Here is a 17,442-nt window from a genome sequence, read left to right on the forward strand (position 1 = left end):
GATTTCGGAGAAACAGAGCTAAATGTGTAAAAAATGGCAGTTTTTGAGAGAACTAAGCGTAATTTGAATGATTCAAAGAACTTTCTGCTTGTTTTAACAAAATAAATGCTTTCGGAAAAACAAAATTGTTTCAATTTTTTTTTTCATAATTTTTTTTTTAAAAAATATTTTTTTTGTATATCGAAAATAATTCTGATTTTAATTGTAATTTTTACTTAAGTTCTAATATACATTAAACAAATATTTTCAAATTTTCAATTCAGTTCATATAATTATTATAAATATTAGACAATGTTGCAGTATTTATTTATAATAATCTATTTGAAAACTTTTAAGATTCCTCGAACATTTTGTTACGGTACGGGAAGTTCCAGCAATTTGCCTTAGGGCACGATTCCATACACACCACTAGTTTTTATTAAAAAATAGTTTAAATAATGTAGTGTGTTTGAAGTGATTATGTTTAACGGTATTAAATTATTTTGTAATGATTCAAATAAATTCGGTATATAAGGAATACGTTCATTTTATATCTTTCAGGTGCATTTGATAAAAAATTTAATTTTGAAATTTGTATTTAGTTTTTTGATTATGATTTAAATATAGTATGCTTAAATATTTCTTTTTCTACAGGAGTTTATGAAAAATTTGGAAGCATGTGAACCACCACAAACAGAGGATGTTTCTACCGTAGGGAGGCCAAGAAGAAATGCTGCCAAAAGTGCTTCAAATAAAATTTCTACTCAAGTAATTGTTAATCTGTGTTATTTATATTTTATCAAAATATTGTATCTTGTTAAATTAAAAATAATATTTATTCGAAGGCACATCTAAAAATGACGAAACTTAGAAGACCTGATGATAAAGATCTAACGGGTAATATTTATGACCTACCTGATAATAAAACATCAATTTTAGAAAGTTGTTCTAATATCACACAGGTATGTAGACCAGAGTCACTCATTTTTAAGTATGGTTTTTACTTCTATATGGTCACTGATCAATTTAGCTTTAATGTTGTCAATTATGCATGCAAATTTTCTCTAAATTATCAATAAATTATCTCTAATTTAACATTTTATGTTCACTTATAGGATATTTCAGTTCAAATTTTAAATAATGAAAGACCAGAGAATTCTCAGAATCCTGCCATTTCATCTGATGAAGATGAAGAGGCTATGCGTGCTCCTGCAATAAAAAAAAGAGGTAGGATATAAATAGTGATAGCTTTTTAACAAGCTCTAATCTGACTAAGTAATATTCTGACTAAAGTAGAAATATTTACTTTTAGTCTTATGATGTAGGAAAAATGCCTTATTTAGATAATAACATGTATAATATTAATATCATCTAATAAAAATATTTTAGTCTAAAACTGATGGTGTCTCTGGAACTGTATTCAACTATTTGATTTTATTTTTTATTTAGGTAGGAAAAAAATTCAAAAAATTAAAGCTGAAAAATTATCAGTGGCTATGAGTATTAAAGAAGAAGTTGAAGAGGATGCTCAAGCAAATGATCAAACACATGTAATAGAAAATATTGTCAATGAAACTATTACCATAAATGATCATCAAGAAATAAATGAGAATAAAGGTATATATACTGACTAAATTGATTTTATAATACAAAACAATATTTTTTAATAAACCTCTTTATTAATGTATTTAGAATTACTCAAAAACGATTCTGGGTTATCTGTTTATCAAGATGCTGTTACTACTCAAGTTATTGCTGCAGAATCAAGTCCAAATGAATTAACTAATTTATCACCTCCCTTGGAAGATATAAAAGTTAAAAAGCATATAAAAGATGATAAAAAATTATCTGACAAGGTGGAAGTTGTAATAAATAGAGATCCTTCTCTTGAACTTCCGAAAGAGGTGAGGAAGCATGGAACACATTCATTATGTATATAAATATATAAATATATATATATATATATATATATATATATATATATTAGGGTGGTCCTTAAAATGATTATTTTCGAATTTCCTAGCTCCCAGAAGCTCAAATGGTTCCAAATAGATAAAAAACAATTCTCTGAAAGTTTTAGCTCTTAATATTAACGTTTAGATAGAGCGCAATTCAATCAAAGTTTTGAATGGATATAGCATGAAAAATTTTTCAAATTTTTCAAAAATTTATAAAAAATGTTTTCAGATGTAATTTAGCGAACAAATGAATGAATAAAACTCATTCATTTGTCGCTAAGTTATACCTAAAACATTTTTTTTAATTTTCAAATTTTTTTCCATGCTCTTTCCATACGAAGTTTGATTGAATTGCGCTCTATCTAAACGTTAATATTATGAGCTAAAACTTTCAGAAAATTGTTTTTTATTAATTTCGAACCATTTGAGCCCCTGGGAGCAAGGAAATTCAAAAATGATCATTTTAAGGACCACTATAATATATATATATATATATATATATATATATATATATATATATATTTGAATTGATGCCTGTTTACCAAGAATTTCGTTTTTATCAACATATACATTACCACATTTTTTAGAATTTGCCAAACAACTCTGCACCTATACAAAGCAATGAAGAACCAAAAGAAATTAATGAAAATGCTACGTTTATGATTACTTCAAATCTTGATATTCCAATAGTTATAAAGCAAGAACTAAAAACTCCTGAAAGACAGTTCATTCCTGTTATGGATCAAACAATTGTTATGGAGAATTTACTAACACCTGCAACCAAAGTAAAACCACATCCTTCAAGAGGTATACATCATAAGCTATTAATAATAAGTTTGGTTATTATCTATTTATGTGTACTTTGTAGAATCTCCATTAATTACGGATGATGAATCCATCTCGGGAACTTCTCCCCTGGAAACAGTTGCAGTAAACGCTCCTGAGCCCAGGTGTGTAATCCTTTTTTGCATATTAATTTTTTTATGTTGATGAGCTCTAATTCAATTTTTTGTTGTGGGAGTTGATTGTGGACACAAGAGATTGAGAAGTAATATATTCAAATTAAAAAAAATTCAATGCAATATCAATATCACTATATTGATAATGATTACTAAGTAAAAATGAGCTACTTGATTATAATTTAAAGCAAAAACATTTTCATTATTTTTTATATTGTCATACTAAAAACTTTAATACTTTTTATAGTTATAATAGTTTTATATTTCCATTAACTTCTAGAAGAAGATGTTAGTGTTTTCCAGAAAATCCTATTTGCTTTTTTTCTTGACATTTCAATTCCTTCTGAATCTGTTGAGACCAAAATTTGATAAAAGCTTTGATAAAGGGCTTTCAATCTCGAACTAAAATCTAAATATTGCTATTTGATTTATACTGGTGCCAAATAAAAAAATGATTAATTCTATTTTTATTATTATTTGTTATCAGCAATTTAGGCTGTTTATGAACACTTGTTATGACGTTATGGGGAGATCAATTTTTTTATAATTTAGTCTCCTTGTATTGTTTTAAAGTGAGTTTAAAGACCACTTGTAGTTTGCCCCTGTACACTTTATTTTTTTGCGCATTTAGCAACCTCTCCTTAATTTTTTCCTTAAAAGATCCCAATCAGAAGTTTTTCTATCTTTTTTGATGCCCCTTAAATGTATTCATTTTTCTAGGAGTATATCAGACACCATGTCATATATTTCACATGACAATCAGTATTTAAATATCGTTCTATTCTATGAGTTTCATTCAAATATATCTATGCATATAAATAAAATTGGAGTGCAATTGGAATTGTATTGTATTGTGTCATATTTTGGTAATGATTTTTTTTTAAATATTTGCATTAAGTATACACAATCTATAGGCACCACAAGACAATGGAATGAAAAATGAAATTTAAAATAAAAAATATATTTTTTACTTGTAAACACTACAGTTGATCAAACAGCAAAATCAAACAATCTAATCTAAACTAATTAATAATTTTTGTGTGTAACAATTGAAATTGTTTGCTGGAGCACCTATCTTTCTTGCCCTTTATTATTGTATTTTGTTTGCAATCAAATAATATTTGAATATAAACTATTTCTAAAAAGGATATACAATAAAAAGAAATATATCGTTTCGTTCGTATATTATGTTTATAAACCATTAATAGCGAATTAGATATGACACGAGATGTAGACGTAACCATAAACAAACTCGGTATGTGTTTTACGGGTTTTTAATACTGGACAAAAATTGACTCGCATCCTAGAATTCAAGATCGATGATTTTGCCAAAAAGGCTGCACCGATCACAAAAATTTAAAAGCCATTCTACGTAATTGTCAAAGGACTCACGTTTATTAAATTTTGTGACATTCGGCCAAGCCGTTTCTTTATAATTAACTCTTCTTTTTAAAAAAAATTGTTCGAAAAATTTTATTTTGGGTATCGTGCTGATTAGTTTTTGGTAATGATCGGTTGGATAGTTTCTTCGTAACTAAATATTATAAAAAAGCGTTTTCAATGAAGATTAACATGGTGCAATTAGTATGGTAATAAAATATTATGGTGAAAAGTATTATAGATCTACGAAAAGTTGTTGAATTATAACAATTTCACCACGCTTTTAGAAAGTACAAGCGCATATTTGTGTCCATTTAAAAGATATCAATTGGAAATAGCATCGATTAGTTTTTAGTTAAGAGAAAACTTTATTTTTGAAATAAACTGTTGAAAATTTTATCTAAATCTCAACTTTTATTGATTAAGTTGATCATTTATATAAATGCTACTTACAACTAGTTTTTGTTTACATTTGCCATACTTGATAGATATTCCCAATTTATATGGAAATTCATTCTTATTGTTAGTAGATTCTACACTGGGTTTATCTACTAATATCAAATCATGTTTGTTATCTTTTTCATGTATTATATTATTAACAATGTCTACTCATTATTTTGCATATACAGATCGCCGATGATAACATTAAAGGAGATTTTATTCCATGTTATTAATAGTTCTGCAACTGATTTGTGTTTAGGTCGCAAGTGAAATCAGAGTCCATGCTTTGGAGAAAGTTATTGCCTCTGAACAAAAAATGCCCTCGGCTAGGGTTACTCGGACCAAATCCCGCATGAATAAGGAAAATTTACAGCTACATTCAAATATAGATGCTTTAAATGCAAAACCAACAAAAATACAATCTGCTCAAAAATTGACATCTACCATAAAAGTGGCAAGTGTCTCTAAGATAGCTACTCTCTCTGCAAAGAAATTCAATTCATCAAAAAATACGACTCCACAAATCGTTAAGAATACCAAGCTCGTATTGCAGTCCGCACAAAAGTCGAAGTCACCTGCCAAAGATGATTCTTTGAAGAAGCAGGCTAGGGAAGAGGAAGCTTTGAAGAAAAAGGAGCAGTTGCTCCTAGAAAAACAGGAAGAGCGGAAACGGTAAGTTTGTGTAAATTATTAACTTTCTGAAGGAAAAGTCTGTTTTCACCAGAAAATCCGGTTTGCTTACTTTGTGTTCTTGGCGCTTCCAAGTCATTCTGAATTATTTGGAACCAACCGTGCTGATTGATTTTTGGCAAAGGTCGGTCGGTTCTATTTTTCGTAATCAAATGATTTTTCGCGTTTTTAATAATACTTAATATAGAGGTACAATTCATAGGTTGCATTACATAGTGTAGTGCATTACCATGGATATCTGATACCATGGATTATTGAATTTTCTGTTTTAACACTGTAAGATTAACTAATTAGAGTACTTTTTCTTTATAATTTTTATTTTCATTTCTAGTTTTTGAATTTTATTTTTAGTTTCCACTGAATGGAAGCTTGGATTATAGCCGAAACGTATGGATGTAAAATAATTTTTTGAAAGAAATTTGTTTTTTATTCATGTTATGCCCTAATATTATGCTTTGGTAATATATATTAGTGATGTGCCGACTCGGAAAATTCCCGATTTGAATGATTCGAATCAGAAAAAAACCTGATTCGAATCATCTCGAATCAAGTATATATATGGACAAAAAAAATCATGGATGTATTTATTTAGTAAAGCGATCCAAATTTGTAATCAAAATTGTCAGTTTAACCAATATAACCGACAAAGTAGAAATTGTGAACATAAATTACTATCAAAAAGTATATTCTGAAAATTATTAAAAATGATTTAATTTTAAAGACGGTTATACATATCTACAAGTTGATTTACAATAATAGATTACCAAACAATTGTGCATCACTAAAGCATATAAAATAATATTTGGAATCATGGGTCAATTGCTTATTTTACTATGTAATCAGTAAAGGATCGCATCTAAACTGAGAGCTGAAAGTTAATTTCATTAATGTGAATTTGCCATTACTTACATCATCAGAAGTTGAATATAATTTACTGGCTTTCTGGTGTTTAGTAATCGTTTCAAACGAGTATTATATTGAATGATTTCCGAAACTCGTTTCATAATTTTGAGTGGATTATTCTGATAACATTTAAAATCTAAAACACTTAATTATTATCAAAATTGGGTATTGATACTTCACGAACAAAATTGCTCTCAGCGCTCTGTAAAATAAATAAACACGCAAGAACGACGATGCATTGTATCTGTTTCGAAGTCGCTTGATATCGTCCCATACGGTTAACTCATATCGCTCAAACGGCTTGAAGTCGGAATGATTCGGTTTGAGCCATATGAAGTCGGATGATATAGTTAGTCGATGAATGCGGTTAAAGTCATACAAAAACGATTGGATTCGGGTGATACATTTAAGCGCATTAAAGTCGGTTGGTTCGCATGATTTAATTCATGATTATTTTTTATATTCATGCCATTTATGTTATTTATTATTTTTTATATTATTATAATATTGAAATAAATTAAAACATTTTTTTTTATATTTATGTAAAAATTGTGTTCATGCATATTTTATCACAGTAAATATTTCGCGGCTTGATACGAGTTGATTCGAATCAAGTAAAATCTGATTCGAATCAAGTAAAATCTGATTCGAATCAAGTCGTTAAAGGCTTGATTCGAATGATTTGAATCACTTGATTCGACTGGGCACATCACTAATATATATACATATACATATATATATATATATATATATATATATATCAAGTGAAATCTGATTTGAATCAAGTCGTTAAAGGCTTGATTCGACTTGGCACATCACTAATATATATATATATTACATATTGATGAGTTATTTAGAATCAGGCAGTAACACCAAGTAAAAAAACTAAAGTAGTTTTGAAATACTTTACTAAAAATTTACTGTGTGATAATAATAATGCGTGGTCTATTAAGTTTATGATTGTGCCTATTTTGATAGAGAGGGGGTGGTAAGAACGGTAATTAAAATAACGGCCTGAGTATGTTGGTTTGTGATACCAACCAGTTATTATATTATGATTTTGCCGAAAGAGTTAAACATCTAAGAAACTGATAGATTTATTATTTTCTAATTCAGAAGTGAATTAGATGTCCAACTCTCTCGCGAAAATAATAATATAATAACTGATTGGTATCACAAACCAACATATTCAGGCCATTCTCACCACCCCCTCTCTATTAAAATAATAATAAATAGACCACGCATTATTATTATCACACAGTAAATTTTAAAGAAAGAATCTCTCTCTCATTTCACAAATCCTAACTAAAACCTACCCACAACACCTCATCCAATCTGTAACAAAAAATAGAATCCTATATCTCCAAAACCGTCACAATAATTCAATTGAAAATCCAAACCATGAAAACTACGTCGGAACTATAAGTTTACCTTTCATTAAAGAATTACATTACCCGTGGAGAAAACTTCTCAGTAAAAATAACATTAGAATAGTTTGTACTTCCGAAAACACTTTTTCAACTCTTTTTACAAAATTAAAATCGAAATTTAACCCAAGAATCCTAAGTAATCTAGTTTATAAGCTTAATTGCCTAGCTAGATTGTAATTGCGTCTACATAGGTGAAACCAGTCAAAACTTGCACAAAAGAACATCACAACATAAAAACAACTCTAAAAATAAAAACCAGTATAAAACACAATTAACGGATCAAATTAAGCTCAAACATAAAATTGATTTTTCCAATCCCACGATCCTACATTTCGAAAATAATTTATTTAAAAAGATTTAGCGAAGGATGCCCAATATTACACAATGAGACGGCCATAAATAAAAGATTGAACAAGAATTTGCTTTGCAATGACTATACAATAATCATTGACCATTTTTCAAAACACCACCATATCTGAATGAAGCTTGTATTTTATTATTTTACTAAAAACATATGTTTGCCAGTCTTTTTACACTTTCGCAAAATTTGTAAACACAATTCATATTCGGTATTTAGACGTTAGTTGTACACACTAGAATGTGACCAAAAATTGTCAAAAAATAATTAGTTTAAATGTTCCAGTTATTAATAGCTTGGTTTATCACAGTGTAATAGTGTAGTGTATTTTTGTATAATTAATTTTCTGTAAGTATTTATATATAAGTCTATAACTTTATATTATTTTCTTCCTACATCATATAAAATCTTTTAGTTTTTCCACTGAACGACGGTCTCGATGAAGATCGAAACGTATGGATAAATAAAGTATTTCAAAACTGCTTTAGTTTTTTTACTTGGTGTTACTGCCTGATTCTAAATAACTCATCAAAATATATATCAACACCAAACTCACATATTTCAAAATATATATATATATATATATATATATATATATATATATATATATTTATTTTTTCAGCAAACGTCTAGAGAAGGAAAGATTAGCTCAACAATCAAGAGAACAACAAGAGAGAGAAAAACAAGAAAAAATCGCGAAAGAAAAGGAAAGGAAACAAAAATTGATACAAGAGAGAGAAGAAAAGGCCAAGGAAGAAATGCGATTGAAAAAATTGCAAGCGCAGCAAAGGGCGCAGGAAGCTGAAATGCGAAGGAAAGCAGAAGAGGCAGCAAGGCTTGAAAAATTGAAACAGATACAAGAAGAACAGAGAAAATTAGAGGTATTCATAAAATCAGACATTGTTACTTTCATTTGAAATTTTAACTTTTTGATGACCGCACCAATTGTCTCAGAGGGTTTTATCAGAAGTGCGTCCAAACACTGAAAACAAAAATTTTCTTTGATGTTACTAACTGAATTGCATAAAGTAAATTTTAGTAATAGCCAAGAATTCGAAAATGAAAATTTGAATTATGTTTTGCGGAAGGTAAATTTTTAAATATTGAAAATTATTCGGATTCTAATTTTAATTCTAACTAATATCTTAAAGCTCACGATTACATGAGTGACTATTCATATTCTGTAAATGATTTATTTACAGTATATAAATACTGTAAACAAATCATTTTAACATTGTTTAATTTAATTTATATAATTCTTATAAATAGAAATATGATATAAGGTCTTTTACTGTAACTCCGTTTAATTTTTATTTATTTACTTTTCATGTTATCATAAATAAACCTAGTCATCCAATTTATAAGCTTTTATATTTTGTCTTTTCATAACGGTATGGGAAGTTCCAGAATATTGCCTTAAGGCACCATAAGTTTCTTATGAGTTGTTAATTTTTACCTTATACCGCATTGTCATAATATGGATGGCGTTTCGATGAAACATCTTGTATTTTCTTTTGTATTTTAATCAAAATTATCTACAAATGTTACTAGATGTTATCGTTAATAACAGTTGTGGCAAAAATTGAAATGAAACAAAAATATCTTTTGTTTTGAAATTTTTCTGAGTTCTGGAATTATTTTTAATTGCAGATGCAAGTAAAGCTTGCAGCAGAGGAAGCTAGATTAAAGGCACAAGAAGCAGAAAAAAAGCAACAGCTTCACTCAAATGCGAAATCAGATGCTACATTTGTACATCCGAACCCAGAAGAAAGCATATTGGATTATAGCATTGCCCCAGTAGCTATGGCTGATGGTTTTGAAAATCTTCAATCGGATTATTCCACTGATGAAGATGAAAAACCAACAAAGAATAATAAACAGAGGCCTGATTGGAGCAAACGTAAATTAACTTTTGATTACTTTTGCATTTACCCAAATTTTCAAAATCTTAATAATTACTTAGTATTGTAGTTAATTCTGTTAACTTTGACTGTTCGATTATTAGTTTATAAAAAGAATATATGTAATGTAATTATATTTATCTTTATATTAAAAATTTATATTTTTTCAGCTGAAGCACGGCAAGCTGCAATTATAAATCAAGCAAGAACGTCAACAAAATTAGTAGATCTGTTGTTTAATGTGAAAGCGACCACACCAGATTTGAGAGTTATATTCCCAGGAATTAGCAAAGACAAATTAAATCGAAGATCTAGTGCTGTCTGGAAGACACCTCCTAGGTACTCAATGCTACCTCGATTTTAGAGATATTTTAAATTTTGTATATAGTCAATTTTAATATTAATCAATTAATTTCAACCTTTTTAAATCTTTGTTTAAATGTTTATGTAATATATTGTTATTGCTGTAAGCATGTGTCACTACAACTATTTTGTAATGTTGATTGAAACTTAGTGATTTTAAATTTGTTACATTTCCAATATAATATCATATTTTTCCTTAGTTAGGCATTTTAACCATTTTTTATTAAACTTTTAATAGAAAAATTTTAATTCTGTTTAATGTATGTGTAATTCATAAGCATAATTTTATCACTTGGGAATGTATTTTTACATGCAATAATTTACAAACTTTTTTGAGAATTCATAAAAATGAATATTGAAAATGCTTGCTTCGTATTTTTCATGATAATGTGAAATTCATTTTAATTTTTGTTATTTAATTATGCTATTACCAACTCTTGTTAATGTTCTACTTATTTGTAAGATAATTATTTATATTTTGTGTATAATAAAATACATAAATGCTCATATGTTACCTTTGATTTGATGTGACGACAAAGTAATACAAGTTGAATAATATTTTTTTTGTTTTATTGCTGTTGTATTACAACTACATTGTTTTTTTGTATGAAAGGCAGAGACCTAGATAAAGAATTGAGCAGAGATGAGAATTGTAGCAGAGACCTAGATAAAGATGAGCAGAGAAGAATTCATAGATTTAAAAAATATTGAATTAAATGTGGGTTTGTTTTATTTTACTTTGTCATTTCAATTTGGCCCAGAATTTTTGTTGAACATAAATGATTACACTTTAGATATATTTTATTGTAAATAAAGGTGACCATACCTCCCGGTTTGGCCGGGACAGTCCCAGATTTCCACCTTGTGTTCCGGATTGTCCCGGGTTTTTGAAAAGTATTGGTGTAAATTGAATCTTCACGATTATTTAATAATAACATGAGAACTACTCATCATGCTATATACAACGAGTATGCTTATATTAAATAATATGTTATGAATGAGAAAATTTTAAAACTTAAAAACTTAAAAAAATATGGTCACCTTATATAAATACATGTTCAAAACTTATATTGTGACTGTATTCTTTAAGTTGTAATAAGCTTCTGGGTGAATAATGTTTGAAAAAAAAAACATTGAAGTTAAAATATGTTTTTATGGTTTTTATGATGAATTCAGTCTTAGTTGCATTGCGACTAATGATTAATTTATATCAGATTGCAATAATCTATAGTTTTAGGCTTTTATTAATCCATGGGCATAGATAAAAGAAGAATATTAATCAATATAATACTATTACCTTCTCTTAATTTTGTTGTTCTATTCATTTATGAATAATTCTAAAATAAAAATTAAATATAAGAGATAATAACTACTATTGGGGTAGCAGGGTTTTTTATTTATTTTTTTCGTTCAAATTTCTTATGTATTATTGCATTTGCCATTGTTAAATATTGCACTTACTAGAAAATGTTTGAGAATTTTTCGTATAATGTTTGGGAAGCTTTATACAAAATATTATCATTATTATGTTGGTTGCCTTAATACTTAATTAAACTGTCGCTGACTTTCGGTTGATTTTAAAATATAATTAATGTCTTTCACTTCATTACATACCGATATCATTAACATTGCAATAAACAATTATTTACTTTAAAATGTCCGCTGATTTACATGTGGAAATTTTACAAAAAAATAACAGGTTTGTACAATTTTATATAATAACTATAGACACCATCTTTATAATAATCACTTATCTATTTATTCATTTCAGTGCAGCTGCCAAAAATGACATTTTACAAATTGCAAAAGTCTTTCTTAATGAAAAAATAAATGTCAATATTCTTGGAACAGTAATAGGACCAGATACATTCCTAAAATTTAATGAAGAATTCCTCTATAACCATGTAGAATCTATTACTATTTGTAATGAAAATAAATTGTCAGGGGTATGATTCCAATTAAAGTGAAGAACTATATAATCATCATATCCATTGTAATACCATTGTCATGCAATTATATAATATGCCCCAATGCTTATATTAAAATTCTACCCCATGTTTTATTTTAAAGTTCACATAACTATACTTTTACCGAAAGGTCTTGTGTTTCTTACTCTTTGATTTTTGAAAATTTAAATACAGCTGTTTGATTATTTATTTTTCAATTTATAGAATACTCCTATAACTGACAATAATATCATATACCATGTATATCGGCTCGATGAAGCAGGCTCTCAAGCTGAAACTATTGAGGTAAAATAGTTGTGATATTGAATTATTATTAAGTGCTATTTCTTTTCAAAATTTGAGTCCTACTTTATATGCCACTTTTTTAATGTTGAATTATCATTTTCTAGGATTATGATGATGATACTGGAAGTGAATTATCAACAGCTAACCATTGGGTGCTACCATCAGTGGATTTCCACGGTCTTTGGGAAAGCTTGATATATGAAATTGACATAAAAGAAAATGTAAGTTGCACTTAAATGTTAATATTTTGCAAAAGTAGCTTTTGAGTTTCTATTTGAAAAATACTTTATTCTCATTATACTACCTTTTCTTTCAGTTATTAAAATTTGTAGAGAGTACTCTGTTATTTTCTGATAAAAATGTGGATTCAAATATAATAACATGGAATCGAGTAGTACTTCTCCATGGGCCTCCAGGCACTGGCAAAACTAGTCTCTGCAAAGCTCTCGCACAAAAATTATCTATAAGGATGAGTGATAGATATACACATGGTCAATTAATAGAAATTAACAGCCATAGCTTATTTTCAAAATGGTTTTCAGAGGTAAGCAACGTAATGACAAAACTTTTCACTTTCCACTTCCTACAAAAATTATTAGTGGAACTTCAAACAGGTGAAGTGACTGCAAATCAGTGTTGAAATATAACAAGTAATATGAAATATTATTTAGAGAGACTTAATATGATTTTTTGAGTTTGCTTCAAAATGCCATGTATTATAGGCTACTGATAAAATTTTGTAGTAATAATCAAATCTGAATAGTTTTAAAATCAGTTCAGAGTTTTATGCGAAAACATAGGTGAAAAACATTGCACTTTTCTTCTAATTGTAAGAGAACCGCTTGGCCGATAGTCACACTAATCAAACCAAGACCAATTCTGCCATTTCTGCTGACATTCAATATACCTTTCCCTATTTTGGTCTCAAATGGTTCAGAATGATTTGAAATGTTGAGAAACTATAAATTAGCAGGGCAGATTTACTGACTAAAACATAAACTATGCTTGCTAGAAGTTGAAAAATAAACAATAGCAAATATATTTGCGTACATATATATGTCAAATAATATTTAAAATTTCAGAGTGGGAAATTGGTTATGAAGATGTTTAGAAAAATTCGTGAAATGATCAATGATCCGCAAGCATTAGTTTGTGTATTAATTGATGAAGTGGAATCATTAACACATGCGAGGCAGTCATCTCTTTCTGGAACCGAGCCATCAGATTCAATTCGAGTAGTTAATGCAGTACTTACACAAATTGACCAAATACGTCAATTTCCAAACGTGTTGATTCTAACAACATCGAATATTAATGGAGCTATCGATCTGGCCTTTGTTGATCGGGCTGATATTAAGCAATATATAAGTTTGCCATCTCCTGTAGCAATTTATGAAATTTATAGAACATGTATAAATGAGTTAATTAGGGTAAGTAACAACTGTCTTTATTAATATATTATTTTTTTTAGTCTTATCACTAAATTATTTCAGGTTGGACTAATAAGTAAATCGCAGGATTTACTAAATCACCATATTATGAAAATTATCAGAAATGTGAAAGACAATGAAAATTCCAGCGTATCTAATAAATTAAGTTTGGATCTTTATAATATTGCTGAACAAAGCGTAGGAATGAGTGGAAGAACACTTAGGAAAATTCCATTTTTAGCTCATGCTTTATATTTTAATAAAAGTTCAACAACAATGGAAGACTTTTTAGAAGCAATGCTGAAAGCTATAGTTAAGCAACATTCGGATACTGAAGTTTTCATGAAAGGAGTAAAAGAAATGTCGGTCGCTTCTCAATAATCAGGTTAAATATTTTTTTATTTAAGTTTTCTTGAGATGCATGAATACACAAGATGAATGAATTTCTTGTTACTGAATATTGAAACTGCGTTTAAAATAGGGATGAATTGAGATTTAAAAAAATGCAATTCATTTTAAAACTCAATTAAGTAACTTATGTATTGATGAGAAAGCAGACTTGTCAATTTGTTTTATATTACATTACTAATAGATTTTAATTTATTCATTGAGATTGGCTTTTTGAACCAATAGAACAAATGAAAAATAATATAAAGAACCTAATATTTTAATTCAGTTTGTGGATACTAACAAATCTGTTTACATATGTACTTTTACTTTGCAAACAGATTTTAGTGTTTGTATTTGATAAATTGTAAATAGGCTGATTGAATTATTTAACAAAAACTTAGTTATAGCTCTGCTGTCTCCTAACTACTAGTTATTTATTTCACACTTTTCATCCCTAATCACATTTCATTAACTTTAACTACATTAACAAATTTCATAAAATATATTTATTATGTATTTGATGCAACATGGTTTCTAACACATCTTTGTCACAAAAAGGTTAAATTCAATAATATTATATCCATATAATATAGTTTACAATATTTTAATAAATATCACATTCTTATATAAATTGTTAGGTATTAATAATTCTAAACTTATGATGATAAAATGAAAAAGCACTTATTTACAGCAAAACAATTGAAATATGATCGCTTTACACATGAAGACATAATGTGCACTACTGCACATCAGTAATTTGGCTTTTACATAGCTCATTGAAATAATAATTTGAGCAAGCAATGTCTGTCATTTTATACTCTCAAAAGTTGAGCACAGCATCATGTTGACAAAATAAAATAGCACCTTAATGAACTTTGATGCTGCTAACCTTAAAAAAAAGTTATTGCTTTCAAAAATAAGCTCAATGACAATGAACTCCTTCAGGAGCTATGTAAAGATCAATGTGAAATGGCTATTTAACAAAGTTTGCTAAAAGCATTTAATAATTAACAATACTACATAACATTTTAAAACTATACACACACATTGTATTATGATAATTGTGATTTAAAGCTATTCAATATACATCGACAGTCAACATTAAAATTTATCATAAAAATATGACCATTAAGATCTCTGTTAGATGCCATTTATAATAATTAATCAGGTCTATAAATAGGTATTTTGGGTATGAATTCTATTAGAAATACATATTCCATCATGGACGATGAATCACAATGTTGTTTAGTTAATCGCCAATGAAGACCTAATTTGTGATACAAGTGACTATTTTCCCACTCCAAAAGCTTTTCTAATGAATTTTGGGCCTATAAAAATTGCAATGAATAACATAATTGATTCAACAATCATTTGGCAAAATAAAAAAACTTACCCTCTTACTAAGACATATTACAGGCCAAAGAGAACAACCGAGAGTACAGCAACAACATACACAGCCACAAAACAACCATTTAACATTGACTGGTAATGTTTTCTTTAATACACTATTAACTCGGGATATTGTTGCTTTGAATTCTTCAGGCGCCACTCGTGAGACCAAACCAGCAGGAAATTCTGTGTTAAAGCGATTACTTAGGCCAAAACTGTAAAATTTACAAGAAAATATTATGAACAAGAAACAAAAAAAAATAATTAAAAATAGCTACATAAATACAATAAAACAATTGCAAAATATTTCATCTTGTTTGTTATTTAATATTCTGCAAAAGACTATGTGCTACTCTACATTTTTTTTAAAACGACAATGACTACATAAGAACTGCTGGTGAATAACATTAAGCACAAGCAGTAAAGGTGTATATATATATATATATATATATATATATATATATATATAATGTGTAGTACTGCCCTAGGGCAGGTCCATAAGCTGAGCTAAACTTCAACTCAATTCAGGAGAGAATAGTGTTAGAGATTTTCCATTGCCATGTCACACCGCAGTGCCCAAAGTCGGGCTATGTTCAATTGAAAACATTTTTTTCTTCTACATTTTCAATTAAAAATGGACATTGTTACTGCACAATATCAGGTGTTCCAAATATGTATATGTATATATATATATATATATATATATATATATATATGTATATGCAAATGTATAAATTCCATGTAGTTTATTTCCTTATAAGTAGGGCTTATTTTTCATTTAACATTTATTCTTGTTTGTATAAAAACTTTACTATTTGCATTTAATTGAACCCTCAATCAATTTTAGAGGATCAATTTTCAGAAATTGATATAAAAAATGAAAATTCAGATTTCAGAATAAGTTTGGATGTCAAAATGAATAGTTGCTAAAAATAATAAGTAGAATATATAAAAAAAAATCTAATTAAAATCTTTGTACAATTTGTTAACGGTAACCAATAAAATTAGTTCTTCATTTCCAAAATCTGGACATTAGTACGGATATTCCATTATATTGTCTAGAGGATATTCTGTCAATATTGAATCACAACAAAGTAAAAGTACATACACTGTCATATTTCCAGCACCACGGATGACAATGGGATCAGGGACAATAATAACATTTGCATCCTGTATCTCATCTTCGTTTTCTGTTTCCTCCTCATATATCGCATCAAAATCAGCCATTTCGAAAACGTTAATTAGGAAAACTTATTTTTATAAGTTAGGTCACACAAAAGATGATAGTTCTTAATTTCATCTATGATACACTACTAAACCACAGATGGCTAAGATTGTGCAACCGATGCCAACATTAACAGAAAATAATAAGGTTAATAAACGATGCGAGGGCAAATTGCATGATTCAATCAATTATTACTCTTAAAGTGATATCTGTTCCGTATTTGTTTATCATAATTACTGTTCCGTATCTGTTTATTTGTTCCATATTTAATTCGGTAAAATGTTAAAGAAACTTAGGCCTCGCCATAGATAAGTAAGCATAAAGAGCAGTACATTTTGATGCCGTTAAGATTCTTACTTTAGGAAAAAATATCACTCGCTTATGTTGGCATTGC

At 28.2% G+C, this 17,442-nt stretch overlaps 3 protein-coding genes across 3 annotated transcripts; 2 read left to right on the top strand and 1 right to left on the bottom strand.

Annotated features, from left to right (window-relative positions):
* The first annotated feature begins 4,997 nt into the window (after window positions 1–4,997).
* Window positions 4,998–10,485, top strand: LOC113363197 (inner centromere protein-like). The gene is made up of 4 exons (XM_026605682.1): window positions 4,998–5,389; window positions 8,721–8,979; window positions 9,749–9,998; window positions 10,170–10,485. Exons 1-4 carry the CDS (start codon window positions 5,034–5,036, stop codon window positions 10,361–10,363), a joined length of 1,059 nt encoding a protein of 352 aa, XP_026461467.1. The 5' UTR covers window positions 4,998–5,033; the 3' UTR covers window positions 10,364–10,485.
* Window positions 10,486–11,976: 1,491 nt separating this feature from the next.
* On the top strand, window positions 11,977–15,981 carry LOC113374464 (pachytene checkpoint protein 2 homolog). Its single transcript, XM_026614503.1, has 8 exons — window positions 11,977–12,061; window positions 12,134–12,308; window positions 12,534–12,614; window positions 12,719–12,835; window positions 12,931–13,158; window positions 13,697–14,044; window positions 14,108–14,429; window positions 15,851–15,981. Exons 1-7 carry the CDS (start codon window positions 12,018–12,020, stop codon window positions 14,423–14,425), a joined length of 1,311 nt encoding a protein of 436 aa, XP_026470288.1. The 5' UTR covers window positions 11,977–12,017; the 3' UTR covers window positions 14,426–14,429; window positions 15,851–15,981.
* Window positions 15,553–17,286, bottom strand: LOC113374472 (cysteine-rich hydrophobic domain-containing protein 2). The gene is made up of 3 exons (XM_026614510.1): window positions 16,932–17,286; window positions 15,828–16,038; window positions 15,553–15,762 (listed from the first exon to the last, which is right to left on the bottom strand). The coding sequence occupies exons 1-3, from the start codon at window positions 17,048–17,050 to the stop codon at window positions 15,595–15,597; spliced, it is 498 nt and encodes a 165-aa protein (XP_026470295.1). The 5' UTR covers window positions 17,051–17,286; the 3' UTR covers window positions 15,553–15,594.
* Window positions 17,287–17,442: the final 156 nt, after the last annotated feature.

The sequence above is a fragment of the Ctenocephalides felis genome, unplaced genomic scaffold (assembly GCF_003426905.1).
Source record: "Ctenocephalides felis isolate EL2017-DRISC unplaced genomic scaffold, ASM342690v1 CF-g0.4_SCAFFOLD_00845, whole genome shotgun sequence".
Classification (NCBI taxonomy): Eukaryota; Metazoa; Arthropoda; class Insecta; order Siphonaptera; family Pulicidae; genus Ctenocephalides; species Ctenocephalides felis.